The sequence below is a fragment of the Diadema antillarum genome, unplaced genomic scaffold, assembly GCF_040938485.1.
Source record: "Diadema antillarum isolate AM-2024a unplaced genomic scaffold, OU_Dant_1.0 seq00001264_RagTag, whole genome shotgun sequence".
NCBI classification, from domain to species: Eukaryota; Metazoa; Echinodermata; class Echinoidea; order Diadematoida; family Diadematidae; genus Diadema; species Diadema antillarum.
Window position 1 is genome coordinate 1 of NW_027272046.1, and position 14991 is coordinate 14991.

The 14991-nt window shown below is 38.1% G+C and overlaps 1 protein-coding gene across 1 annotated transcript in view; it reads right to left on the minus strand.

Moving 5' to 3' along the window:
• Nucleotides 1-7580: 7580 nt before the first annotated feature.
• LOC139745411 (transmembrane protein 87A-like) overlaps nt 7581-14991 on the minus strand; it is a 41184-nt gene continuing 33773 nt past the window's right edge. The window contains exons 12-17 of the mRNA XM_071655802.1: nt 14690-14783; nt 13522-13589; nt 12372-12537; nt 10727-10904; nt 10181-10295; nt 7581-7928 (exon numbers count right to left, since the gene is read on the minus strand). Of these exons, the coding sequence (XP_071511903.1) occupies nt 7859-7928; nt 10181-10295; nt 10727-10904; nt 12372-12537; nt 13522-13589; nt 14690-14783 (691 nt within the window). The 3' untranslated portion in view covers nt 7581-7858. The remainder of the gene's footprint in view (nt 7929-10180; nt 10296-10726; nt 10905-12371; nt 12538-13521; nt 13590-14689; nt 14784-14991) is intronic.

Below are 14991 nucleotides of genomic sequence, written 5' to 3' on the forward strand. Positions count from 1 at the left end.
CATCTAAAAGTATTATCTCTATAATCTCAAAGTCAAGTTTGCATTCTACTCAGTATCGAGTAAAGCATTCTGCCATATCCCAACCCCCTTCTTCTGGGTCTACCTAATTCTAATTCAATCGCAATTTGAAAGACTAGGATGGTAAACACAGATGACTACTGAATTGCTGGCACAAGGATGATGAAGAATACTGTAAAACACAATATTTTTGTGGCATGAAATTTTCGCAAATTGGAGCCGACGGCCTTTTTCGCTAGCATGAAATTTTCGCGAGTTGCTTCTAACATTCAATGCACGTAATAGTTGTGGACATAAACTTTCATGTGCATTTTAATTTTGCAAATCTTGGCACTCGCAAAATTCGCGAAATTAAAATGCATGCGAACATTCCTTGTTTTTTACAGTACTGTGAGCAATGGTTGTTTAAAAGCTAATACTTTTGATCACCATGACTTGATTTTTACGAGATTGGCAAATATCACCATTCAAACGCAGACTCTTAAAGGGATAGTACAGTATTGGTGGAGATGAGAATTGGGCTTTTAAATTTTTGCGAGATACCAAGAAAACACTTATGATATAGTACAGAGCAAAGCATTTTAAGGGGAATTCACTGTTTATTTGATGAAAAATCGGGTTTGGAATAACTGAAACATCCAAAAACAAAGTAAAACAAAGCAATCATTACAAAGTGTGGGTCCCACACTTTATTAGAATCGCTCTTTTTGGATATCTCAGCCATTTCAAAACCAATTTTTATCAAATAAACGTTGAATTCCTCAGAGAATTACATGTTCTTTCATATTTCATATGAGATTTCTCATTATCTCACCTAAAAAATGTTAGAAACCTGAATTAGGTCTCAACCAGAACTGTACAATCCTTTAAATGTGGGAGAATGAAGAAGAGAATCTTAACTCATTCCTGAGTGACATTTGAAGAAAAAAAAAAAGTTTATTCACGTAGAATGCACTCATCACTTCATGAAAAATATTTTTCAAATTTCCACACTAACAGGAAAATCCTAAATTGACACAGAATTTAACATTTGGTGATTAATCATTTGAACTTTGATTTGAATATACAGACCTACTTATCATGATTAAATGGACTGACTAAACAACAAAAAAGCCCCCAACAAAATGTGTTGAAAATCATATATAACAGGCTCTAAACTGACACTGACTTGGACATAACTATGTGGGACAATGTACCATAAACTTAAGTATTTCAGTACTTGAATACATGTATCTGATTATCAAAATTTTGGTCCATTGGTAATTTGTCTCTCTACCTCACTCTCAAACCATGCCATGATCTTACGATTACAATTGTACTGGGGTAAGAAAGGGAGTTTATCTCGCAATGTATTGTTTGACTGGTTGTCATTTCCCTTCACTGTAGTGTTCTGGTCTTGAGGATAGCATCTGGTTTTTCAACCTGACAAGGTCCATGGTTCAAACCCTGCCATGGCACTACAGCCCCCTTGAGTGCAGCACTTTATCCACATTGCTACTCTCTATCCAGGGGTATGAATGCCCCTTCCCCCTCCTCTCCCCCCCCCCCCCCAAGTTTGAAAGCGAACATGACTGTGGTTTGATTTAGCATGTCAGTGCTGGACAGAGCGTGCGGCATGTACAGCTTTAAATCAAGTAACCAGTTTGCTGTTCCATATGAGAAGAAAGTAAGTTAAAAGAAAAACCAAAAACCAGCAATCACAACTGCTGTCACAATTATCGATGACTACACTTGGGCCCTGATTGATGTATAATGTACACAGGGAAGAAAGGATAACAAACAAAGTCTGGTGATGGGTATATCGGATTTGATCATATATTTTGTGTATGTGCAAATCAAACCTGTACAAAGAAAAAACAGAGCATGGATCGGGATATTGCCTTGCGATTTCACAAGATTTTTCCATGCTTTACATTGAATCATTGGTACATTCTTATAGCAGGAGGGAGAATAAATGATGATTTTTGTCACATTGCCTTAGTTCATAATGAACTTTACAGTAATGGATCTAGTGCAAACATACAATGATTGTACATTCATGCACACACACTCACAAACTCTATTGGGCATGTCATGGATATTATTTTTTCTCAACCTCCACAACAAGACTTAGGACCATGCCACTACCAAAGAGATCTACAGAATTTTAAGAAATAAAAAGACAGAGGGAACATTTATGCCAAGTCAGAGACGATCACAAACATCAGTGTCTCCAACAATGACCAGCAAATAATAATCATCGTCAGCATTGGGCCTTCTCAATTTACCAAATACAGTAGTTTCCTGCAACAGCAACATGATTGATCACTTCTGCTAGCTACTGGAAACATTATAAGCCCCTTGTCTTTATGGCACGATCATTCAGGAAATCTTTTTCACACTCTGAGATACGACTGTGATGACATACAGCATGAATGAGCACGAACATAGTCACAACAAAATACATGTACAGTAAAATCAGACTTTCCCTACATATTCTGACCTGTTTGTCGTTCAGTTGTCAAATGGCCTATTCATCAAGAACAACACCAATCAAATGTAATTCAGGCAACATCCCTCCCCCTTCCCCAATCTTGCAAAAATAAACCTTCAAGCAATGCTGAGCTTTCAAATGCATTTTAAAGTATTGTCTTCAAGAATCTGACATTGCCATGGGTGTCACAAATTTCCAGTTTTTACATAAAAACACAGATAGCCCTACATCGAGAAGCGTATCTTTAACCAAAATTGCACATGCATGGGTACAACTTTTCAACAAAAGGAATGTGTTTGTCTGTGTGGCAAATCATGAATTCTTCTAATAAACACACAAATGTACATGTACTAGCAAAACAAATGATCAAAAACATTAACAAAAACAAAAAATGCACCCAAAACAAAACCTCTGACATTGTACTGAAACTAAAAGCTTTGTATTTTCTCTACTGGTAGCAGCTGCCAATATTTTTATGCAACATCTGAACCAAAACTCAAGTACAGAGATAAGTTTTGATGTTTTGGTGTGTGCTCCATCTCAACTTCCATAACAAGTGAGTATCATCGATAAACCTCTTCTCAATATCTAAAAAAAAAAAAAAAAATCCAGAAATAATTTTTTGTAAAACTTCTCAGTGATAAGCAAATCGGCACAAATGGGTGGTGAGATTCTCTCTCGAGCTTTGTATGTATTTGCCTGTCAAATATTAAAGTTCTCTTTAGTCTTCTTTGGCCATTTTTTTTTTCATGAAAAAAAAAAACCTGTGAGAAAGTATGTAATATAACTACATTCATATTGCTATCAAATACTGTTTCACCGTCTGTAAAACTTTATTTGCACTTCTCATTTTCTCCTTAATGTTTGTTTGGTTTTACACAATGCAATCAAATTTAATGCACTTATCTGTGTACAATATAGAAACGTTGCTTGTACAGACCAACATGATTATACAGGGTCTGCGCCACCTAGCTACAAGTAACATTTGCCATCAAAACAAAGCGATAAAAGCAATCACATTAAAAAAAGACAACAAACATGCTAATACCCAAACAATGGACACTTGAACAAGTCTAAAGCACGAATGGTAATTTATTTGGGATCTAGCTGAGTATATTAAAAATTCCTTACAATGGGTGCCTGGGAGCATTCTATGAAAATCTTACACCATGGACAATGCATTGGTCAGACAGCAGATAAACATATATAAGACACTATCACGTCAATGTTTTTGAGGACTTTAATATAAACTGCTCATGATAAACTTAAAGCATGACAGTGATCAATACAGAAACCCCAGTAAATCAAGGAGTATGTCATGGAATCTTGACTTTTCTGCTTTCAAATTTAAGCAACAAGAAAGGATTAAAAGTAACATATATGATGTTCACTTTAGCAGAACACTTTTATTGAAGTTGCTGAAACAGAACCTCTCTAACCACAAGTGGGGCAATTCTCATCCAATAACCAATCTAAATTTGGGTCTCACACAGACCAAGGTTTATCAAATCTACAAATGCCATGACATGGGGTCAAATTTGCTTAATTTCCCTGTGACTGCCGACAAATCACTGCGGCAAATACAAAGCACATTTCTAGAAATAGTTACAAGAACATTCGGCATCATTTATGCACCTTTTGAAAGGTGTCCAAGATGCCAAATACTGGTGATCCTGGCTAACTGAGTGAGCAGCTATGGGAGAGTATAAGACAACACACGATGACGGCCTGTTCTTATAGCGAATAAGAAAAACTGTGGCTTCAGGTCACTGACAGAGTGATTTGCAGAACTGAATCATATGTAGGAGAATGAACATGTGTAAAAGAGGCAAAGGACATGCATACGATACATACTCGAAGCACATGAATTTTACAAAGGCCTCTGGAACCACCCCCTATATGCAACAAAGATCCCATACGACCACTGTACACTGTCTCTTTGAAGAGGAAATAATAAACTTAATATAGTAAATAATAAAAGTTAAAAATAAGTCATAAAGTACTCATATCACATCACAAACACCTAGCAAAATCATAAGAAAACACAAGCTCTTCCAGTTCACCTCAAAGCTTTGAATAGAATGACAACAGTCATACCAATATAAATCATAAGAAAGAATATATCCATCTCCAAAACACACTAAAGCTGCTGAAAGGTAAATGTACTTGGTCTGTATTGCAGTATTAAAACTCACTCAAACAGTCAGTCACTAATTGTGCCAGTGAAACAAAGTTTGTCCATGACATCCAAAGCATGTTCCCGTCACATGCTGACTATAAAGTAAAGTTACCTGTGTTTATACAATACACTGGAAGGAAAACTGTCTTTCAATGAATTTCCATCACCAATGCTACTGTCTTCAGGGGGGGGGGGGGGGGTTTCATAAAGCTGTTCGTAAAGTTACGTATGACATACGAGCAACTGATGATCAGTTCTTTTGCTAAATTGTGGAAATTCTGATAAGTATAGCACATCAGAACTGATCACCAGTCGCTCGTAAGTTGTTCGTAACTTTACGAACAGCTTTATGAAACACCCTTCAGGTACGATACATGACAGCTGGTTTGACATTCTTCACATATGGTACAATATGGGTGCCACGTTCTACAGGTACGACTGTCTGCATGTATATGACAGGTACCTTTGTCCTGTACACTACATTGCTGGTATTGCTGTCTCCAAAAATAATGCATTATTGGTACTACAGTCATCATGTACAGTACAGTACTTCACTGGTACCAATGACTATCGGTAGGGAACATCATAGGCAATATTGTCTTCAACTATAGCACATCATTAATTATTACCACTGTTTACAGGATAAAGTAACGCAAACATAATATACCAGTAACGAAAGCCTATCACAGACTGTCTACATGCAATTTTCTTGTAAAAAGTAGGTAGATCTTCTAATTTCGTTACCAGCTCCACAGGATGATAAAAATTTGAAACACCAAAACGCCTTACATTCAGTGGTACATGTATAATGACAATGAATGCCTCATCTGGTGAACAGAATCAGAATAGAATAATTCCAGCAGATCTTGAGCCCAAAGTGTCAAGATTAGCACCCAGCATTTTTTTTTTTTCCTGCAACGACACATCTAAAAGTACATTATAAATTCTCACTGTGTGACCTTAAGTAACAATTACAAACGATACTTCTGGCGTTTCCACTGCAACTATTGAGCAGCCGTGTGCTTAATGGAAGCACAGAGGTGCAAAGTGAGAACTGCTCCGAGAGACTTGAAAAAAAACCACACACACAGAAAAGAAATATACATATCTGTATATAAAGCAAATATTACAGTGTAACTACCATGATCCAGAAAATGCAAAAAATATACCACAATGTGCTGATTGATAGTGGGTTGGTCAGATTTCCTGCAATGTTTACAAATACATGGAACAGAATACAGAAAAAAAAGAAGAAAAGTATCTCATTTACATGTCAGTGGGGTGAACAAGCTGTGAAGGGCATTCAATCACCTTAAAGTGGCACGTTTTCTGGCTGTAAGGAGCTTGTCTTCAACCAAATTTGTAGAAATGTTTAATTCTGAAGCAAAGCACTTTGCCTAATTGCCTCTACACATTACAGAATGCAACTTGTTGAAAGAGGGGATTAAAAAGAAATGACACTACTGCTGAAATTTACAAAGCAAATTGAAATCCAGTCCATGAATTTTGCAGTTTCGACTGTGACACATCGCGTACGCCAACTCATATCCCATAATGGACACACAAGGACACATTCAGGAGTCACGTAAGCATATTTTTCACCTGTTCTATTCCAAGGACTAAACTTAAATAGATTGGACTGAAACTACCTCTGTGAATGCAGGACTATATATGTTCAGAGAAATTAAGAACAAGATTTCACAAAAAGAGCCAAAAATATAACTCAGCCCCGATATAACTCAGCCGGGATATAAACAGTCATCCATTTCCTAAGTTGTCACTGTGAAATCATGCAATGGAGTAAGTTGCAGGGTTTTTTTTTTTTTTTTTTTTGGTAGTTTTTTTTTTCCTCATCATGATTGAGGCATACAATGCACAATCGATTGTCAAAATTTTAGTTGGAACAAAGCACAACCTGTGCATGTTATCAAATGACACATGTGGAAGAGGAGGTGTCATTACTATCTCTACATCAACTTTCTAAGATTTGAATGCAAAGTACCCTCACAATTCATACACTCTATTGCCTTCACCAATCAGGTTACAAAAAAAAAGTAATCAAGTATTGAAATGGTTAGATTTTCAAAAATGGGTGAGACAAAATCAGTCCTACTGTGAACTACTGCTATCATTTTAAAATTCTCAGAGGCTGAAGAATATAGGTCAGTTGATCTTCCTCAAAGCACCTCCACTGCAATATAAGGCCATTGGAGTCTGGAATAAATTACGCGTAATACAGGAAACTTACTTATACATTCTAACTCTTCTACTCTCACTCTCAATATTTACTTCTCTATCTCTTTCTCTCTCTCTCTTCTATCTCTCTCACTAATTCTTTTCTTTTTCTATTCTCATGGTCGGACATCCTGGTACTTCGTGGCAGCTGGAGTGAAAACAAACCCACAATCAATGCACGATCGGGGTATTTTTTAGACCAAATTATGTACTTTTTCTTCGATAACTGGCTTTCAAATTCCATAAAATTGTCAGATATGTCCATCTTAAAGCCACTATTTACCATTTGCAGATTTAAAAAAAAAAACAGCTTTAGTGCTTCAAAATAGTTCTAAAAAGTGAGTTAGGGATAATAAAAGCCAATGTAAAAATGTTAATCAGTATAATCAATGTTAAGTATTGTTTGCAATATAATTTGTAATATACAAAATGTGAACAACAGTTTTATTAAAATTGTTTCTTGAATAAGACATCTACACTTATGGCATATGGAGAAAATTAGTGATATCTCCTTATATTTGTGGCTTTATTGCAAAATTTTTATACGGTCGGATGTTTTGTGATACAACTGAACTATACATACGCATCAAATGTGACGACTGGAACATTTCTTTGAAATTACTGCTCCCAATCGTAAATAGTGGCTTTAACATTTCTGATAGCTCCACGAGAAATGCTATTGATAAATTATGTAAAAGTTAGGTAGATCGAGGATTTTGACCATCAACGCCATTGTCTGTATCATCACGCAGATTCGTACACTGGATGCTTGTAGGGTAATTGTGCATGCAAAGCATTCACAGTGTCACCGATTCACAATCCAGCTCTGCGCATGTATTGTACAGGCGAGCCGTTCGTTTTCACTCCAGCTACAACCGGAAGTGATGTATACCCAACCATAAAAATGTGTTTGTTGCTTAAAGCAAAAAAAAAAAAAAATTGAATCTGCCGGGTTACTCCATCTTGTTTCTCTCCATGTTGGTGATGAGTTCCTCTTCAGAGTCATCAAATGCTGCAAGTGCCCTGTAGTGGCCAAAACAAAAAAGAGTGAAGACAATCAGAGCACATTAGCGAACAATGAATCACTAGGACAATTTTGCATATTATATGCCCTGCAAAACAATTATCACCTCATAAAATCCCCAACTAATAGTTTTAGTGTGCTTGTTGGTATGCTAAATTCTTATTAATTTATATATGTTTCTGAATAGGAGGTAAAATCAGTGTACCCAGGGTAAATAAATTAGTACATTTCACATCCCAGTGTCAACTCCAGCATCATGGCTCGTGCTTTCTTGCTGATTTTCATGGACTCATGCTGTTCCTCCCGTCCTGCCTCTGCTTTTAATCATCACTGTTGCCCCGCAAAATATTTTGTACTTTCATTGTGTAATTCCTGTGCATCTTGTACATCAGAGAGAATCAAAGACATGATCACGCCCTCTGGAGTCAGAGGGCAAGCTACTTAAAGTGTACCATTACCCTTAGTATTTTGTTTGCTACAATTGTAGAATATACTTCAGACATGCCCTCTGCAAAATATTAGAATTTTTTGTCACTCCTATTTTTATTTTTCTGGGTTTAAATGTAAATTTTAAAGAGTACACAAAAACAAAAATGACTTGAATTAGACTAGTCAATCACCCGATTCTTTCACTTGAACGATGGTGCTTTCAATATTTTTTCCAAATACGTCTTGTATGATAGTGATATGCAATGCGTGCACGCATCAGCTAACCGATCGACATGGAATCTCTATATTATTTGTAAAAAACATACATGTGTAGCCAGAATGCGCACACATCAGTACCTGCGCTTACGGAGTGGAACTTTAACGTGCAGAGCGCAAGTGCTAAATTGTTAAAGAGATATGATCTGATTTATCGAAATATGTATACTTCCAGGGGCTATCACAAGTGAATTATGATTATTTTTTTGTGTATTCTAGCTGTACATTAATTTGATTTCCAGGGTATTGGTACACTTCAAACTTCACAGCAATGTCTGGAAAGATTAGATGCCAAGAATGCAGAGACTCCAAACACAAGCATGTCTTGAACAGAAGAGTCTCCAGCCTGGACCCCCTAGCAAAACTGGACACTCCGAGTGCGCAGACATGCACACAAAATTATGTGCATATTATCTGTGCAAAGACCCTTGCAACCAGGGTCCGAAAGGCCAAATATAAATGTGGGCTGAGTAAAAGTATATAAATAGAACATACGGAAAATCCCACAAAATTTTATTTTTCATAAAAATCACACATTCCATCAACTTGTTCCTGACATACAATGTATGCTAAGGCATGGCTCGGCACTAACTTTTTTGTTTGGTGGCCCGACGGGGCCACCAAAATCCTAAATTTCAAATTTTTGGTGGCCTGAGAGAGAAATTTGGTGTCCCGAAAAAAAACCCCAATAAAAAACATTAACAGTCCTGTTTTTATTAGACTTGTAGAAGAGTCAGAACTGTCAAATATTTAAGTTTTATGATAGTAAGAATTAGAAGTTGGACATATCTACTCATAAATAAACTTCAACAAACTTGCAACACTCACTCTCAGGCACTCATTCAGTCCTTTTTATCCATCCTTTAAAAAAATTTAACTGCTAATTTCCGGCGCAAAAAGTTACGAATTTATTGACATACTTTTCAAAAAATTTTGGTGGCCCAAGGTGGGCCACCAAATTTGCCCTTTTTGGAAATTTGGTGGCCCGACTTTCATTTTTGGTGGCCCCGGGCCACCGGGCTACCGATAGTGTCAAGCCCTGTCTAAGGGTAATGTCATTCCCTTTTCGAGAGAGGTAAGTGAAGTACTTTTTTCATTAATATTTTCTTTATATTGCTGTCCATAATGACATCACAAAGTGTAATAGTCTCCTTATCCAGCCATGATGCATTGAAACTTTAAAAAATGCATACTTTTGAATTGATTACAAGTCTGATTTTCCTCAATCTTTCACTGATGTGCTCTACTAATATTGCTGCTTATACTCAATCTGCATTTATATTTGGGCTTCTTTAGGGCAGGGATGGGTATGGAAAAGGGAACATCTGCTGGACATGTGTTGAGGAAACAACAAAAAGTGATCCCGATGGAAAGCATTGTAGCACCACTGAATTGACTACCAGTACTTATTCTGGGAATCCCCTAGTGTAAGGATGGCTATCACGGAAGTGAATGCCCTCTGTTGGAGAAAGTCATTCTCTAAGATAACCACCCTCACAGCTGGACAAAAATTGAAACCCTAGAGCAATCTTTCCGACAAACTTACGCATCAGCCACGGCTGCTGGAATGTTGTCCTCCACCCACTGTAGGTCGTCCTGCTCCTTGTTGGCATGGCTGCTGCTGGACTTGCTGGACGGCACATTGCGCATCTTGACACTCTCTGCAGACCCATGGGGAAGGGATGGGGTGTGGTGGGGGGTAAGGTAAGGCAGGGAGGGGAGAAGAATGGCGGGAGGGGGGAAAAGAGTTTCTAAAGGTAAGCTCAAACTCATTGACATTACTATTCTAACAAAGCCATTGCTCACAAATGCAGAAAATATGTGTAACACTTCATGGGGCTATCTTACCATGCTTCTGACAAGTAATTTGAATATCAGTAACATTATCTGATATTGCATTCATGGAACACTATCAAAACAAAATTGCAAACCTGGGTATATGTGTCTATAATAAAGCGTAATAAAAATCAGATTTTTCATTATGGTGATTCCACTTGACTTGGTAGCTTTTAGCATAACAAACAAATCAGCAAAACTGCAACTGCAAATGAGGGCAGCCAATATCAAAGCACAAAGCCAAAGTACGACGTACCAAAGGCGTCATTCATCATGGGCTCCTTGCTGTCGTCGTCGTCGACGGCGTCACTGAGCACCGAGTAGGCGTAGCGCTGGTTGTTGGCCGTCGGCCGCAGCAAGATCATAATGACAAAGAGGATGACGCAGAACAGTATGTGCCAGTAGGCGTCGTCCAGCCAGAGTTCGTTCCATTTCTGGAGAAGGGAGGAAACAAATGAGTATAGCACAGCTGTAATATTTCCCCCAGTCAAAAGGTGAAAATGAGAGAGTGGATGTAAACAAGCTACTGTAAAACATGATATATTCGCGGCATGAATTTTTCGCGAATTGGAGCCGACGGCCTTTTTAGCGGCATGAAATTTTCGCGAACTGGAACTGGTATTCAATGTATATAGTGTAGAAAAGAACTTTCGTGTGCATTTTAATTTCGCGAATCTTCGCGCTCGCGAAATTCGTGAAATTAAAATGCACACGAACATTTCTCGTTTTACAGTATATTCCCTGCTCACAACCATCGGCATACACAAAGGAAACCGACATTCTAAAATTGCCAGCAAAAAAAAAATTGTCACTCAAATTGAACAAGACAGAGACAGAGATAGACAGATTGAGACAAATACACACATACAGAAACACACAGACACACAACCAACATTCTAACATTCAATGAAGTGCTGCTGCGAGTGGCTCTGCCCCTATTTACAGCAGCATACTCGAGTAGTGCATGAGAAGGTATGGTGTGAGAGAAATGCTTTAGTGTAAACTCAAGATCCCCTTCTGTCCCCCCCCCCCCCCAAGGTCAGGACGAAAAGGTTTGTAAATGTAGACACACTATCTTATGACCCCCCCCCCCCACACACACACACACACACACACACTCACAAAGACAACGTGTGATTAGTAAGAATCTGTAAATAGAGTTCACAGTCAGAATTGTCTGATGTAGGTAAAATCTCAACCATGGATTATGCAAATTTCAACTGTGTATTTAAACAAATATGACATATCACAAACACCGACAGGCATCCGAAAACATGCCAATGCACACATGAGCAAGGTACCCCATTATGCCCTTGCTTTATTGCACAGACTACATTAAAACCATGAATTTTACTCAAACCAAATTGGTGGATTCAAGAATACTGTAATCACAAATCTCCTTGTAATGAAATCCTGAAACTATGTGCTACTGATTGAAACATAAGCCTGAATATGCCCAAATTGCCTTGTTGTGGTGGATAGCAATGCAGAGGCAAATGGATAAACATTTGCCCGGCTGATGTACTGATGCCAACACACCAACCTTCCACTAGCCTATAATCTCGGCAGAGGATGCTGCTATTGTCTATGCTGCTACACTGCGGGGAGACTTGTCTTTGCTAAGCGATGCCACTAAACTAATGCGGCGAGACTACGAACAGTGGAAGCATCCACAGCCTATATCCACTTGTCTTGCTTTATAGTCGTTTCATAGTTGATAACAAGAAAAACTGCTGCGGATTCAAAGTCGATACTAAGAAAATAATGACTAGAGCAAGACGAGTGGATATAGGCAGTGAATGCTTCGTAGTCTTGCCACATCAGACACTTACAGTAAAGACCATAGTTGCATCCTCTGCCTAGAGTATAGGCTAACCTCCCATGCATTCGAAGGTACTCACGTGGACGCAGTTGTTCATACGGTGCATCTTGACGGACCAGATGAGAAAGATGAGGGCCGCGACGACGCAGAAGATGAGGGCATTGGTAAAGTGGCGGTAGAGCCAGAGCTTCACCACGTTGCGGCGGAGGCGCAGGGTGCGGCTGGTGTCCACAAGACTCCGGAAGATGTGCAACGGCACAGCGTCAAGGAAAACTGTACGTTGCTTTGTGCCATGTGCCTCGTATATATATGGCATGCAATTTAATAAGCTTCAGCTTTTTTAATAGAATGAATAACAAGACAGCAGCTTGGCAGCTGAAGAGAGGTACATATTCACACAAGCCACTGGCCACTCTGGCCCTTTGAAAGACTCCAAAGCTATCGCCGATGTAAAGGATCCCCACTGACAGTCAACAAATGTAGGATCACAAGAAATCTGAATGACTTAATTTCCCTCAAGCTCCCCTGGTGCACTGAAATGAATAGCATGCTGCTTCCAAATGAAAAATTGACTACAAGAAATATAATTACCATTTAACTTACATTCAGCTTATCTAATTCCTGACAATTGAATCTGCTATGATTAAATCTATCTTTACCAGTTTCAGCCAAAACATTTACATAACTTGAAAGCATTGACAGTACACTCTCCTAGCAGACAATTTCACTATGATTGTTTCATTCAAAAGGATTAAGAATATCCTTTGAGAAGCAATCATAAACATGATATTCTACACTTGTATGCTATCCCTCCTGTTGCACCAACAGTCATTTGCCTACAGCAGAATGGCCTCATCTTTAAACTATCATAGGTAGAATTTCCCTATGGGTTACTGTGTAAGCCATATATTTTGCAAGGTTTCTATTTTTGCAAAGTTCCCAAGTCGGGGTGCCATTCATGATTCTGACTACATATGAAAATACTAACTCTGATCCTGACATGAATGTGATGTGAACGCATACATTTTTTCTGTTCCCTACCGCACTCCACAATCGCGAATTTAACTACTTCATGAAATTGTTGCGAAGTCTCGATTTGTGAAAAAGTATAGTCGCTAAATATACGTATGGCGTACTAGTATACAATAGATTTATGTAAGCATGATGGCCAAGTACACATGAGCAAATATCTGCACACACGTGCCAGATGGGCAGAATGAAAAAAGGATATCCACCAGCATAGCAATGCATCAAGGACAGACAGAGGTAGGAGAGCAATGGTGCTGTTGTAGTTACTCTGGAAGAGAAGAAACATAACAAATCAAATGAATCAACTGACAAAAGTGTACCTTCTGTGAATGATTCTAGAATATCCACATCATTTGTTTCTCATATCTTATTTTAGTCATGACAAAACCATGGCAAAACCTCGGCAAAAATACCTCATCTAAAATTATGAAATGTACAGTGAAAAACAACAAGCACAGATGAGGTAGACTGTGAGATTTACAGCTGCAGAAACTATCATTTTATCCAAACAAATATAATTGCTTATACTATTTTTTTTAACCCGACAGTTCAACCTGAACACAACTTAGTTGATGAGTTCTATCTCATGACTTTAGCAGTACTACACTCTGCTTTTCCTTGTGTTTTGCATAGTATTACTATTAAACTCATCAGAGTAACTGAAAACTATTCTCTTATGACTGAAAACACACCCACACATACACAATCACACACACAATGAAAACACAAAAAGAAATAAGCATATTCATTTGTCTGTCATGCATGTGAATAGGTAAGTGTCATTCTACTACAAAAGAATGATAAAAATACACTTTCTGCAGCAACATCGCATGAAATTCCAGACAGTGTGAGAGTGTGACAGTACCTACAGGGTTACGAGTGAACTGGTTGGTTGGCAAACATGAAATAACTCCCTCAATAGATTGTTTGTTTTATCCTCTATATATCATTCTCTAATATCATACTTATTTTTGTTTAAGGAAAGAAAAGGATTTGACAAGAGAATAAAAAAAAAAGAAGTAGTCATGTCTATCACAGTCGACTCGGGTCATACTGGTGCCTGAAGAAACACTACATACGAATAGTCCAAGTGACATCTTCATGAAAAAACAACTGCTGGGCTCAAAACAGAAAAGTACGGTTCTCTCAGAATTACGTTATTTGTGTAAATATAAACATATAATAGCAAAAAAGCAACAACAACACCTACACCAATCAATAACATAAAAATTCACTCATGTAAGTGCTGAACAAATCTCAGTAACTAGCTGCGGATGAACAACATAATCCCAAACCTATATGCCCCACCCGAATGAATATAAATAAAACAGTATGCATATTTGAATCAGTCTGCAACCCTGGTCTCACCCCACTGATCCTGAAGATGGCCTCGATGGAAGAAAGGATGAAGAACAGGACACCGGCTCCCATAACCCAGTTGAAGTCCCGTCCTAATCGGGGCCTTCAGAGTTCAATAGCATCCGCATTCCATGAGAAGGAGGAAAAATTTGCATGGGGAAACTCTTATAATCATGATGCTCAAACTGCTAGGCAGACACAGAAAAATGCATTTCAACTGTACTTGAAAGGAGAGTGCAGCAACTTTACAAAAAAACAGATGAGAATCCAGCTTAGACTATTCTCACGACATTTGCAAACAAATGAAATAA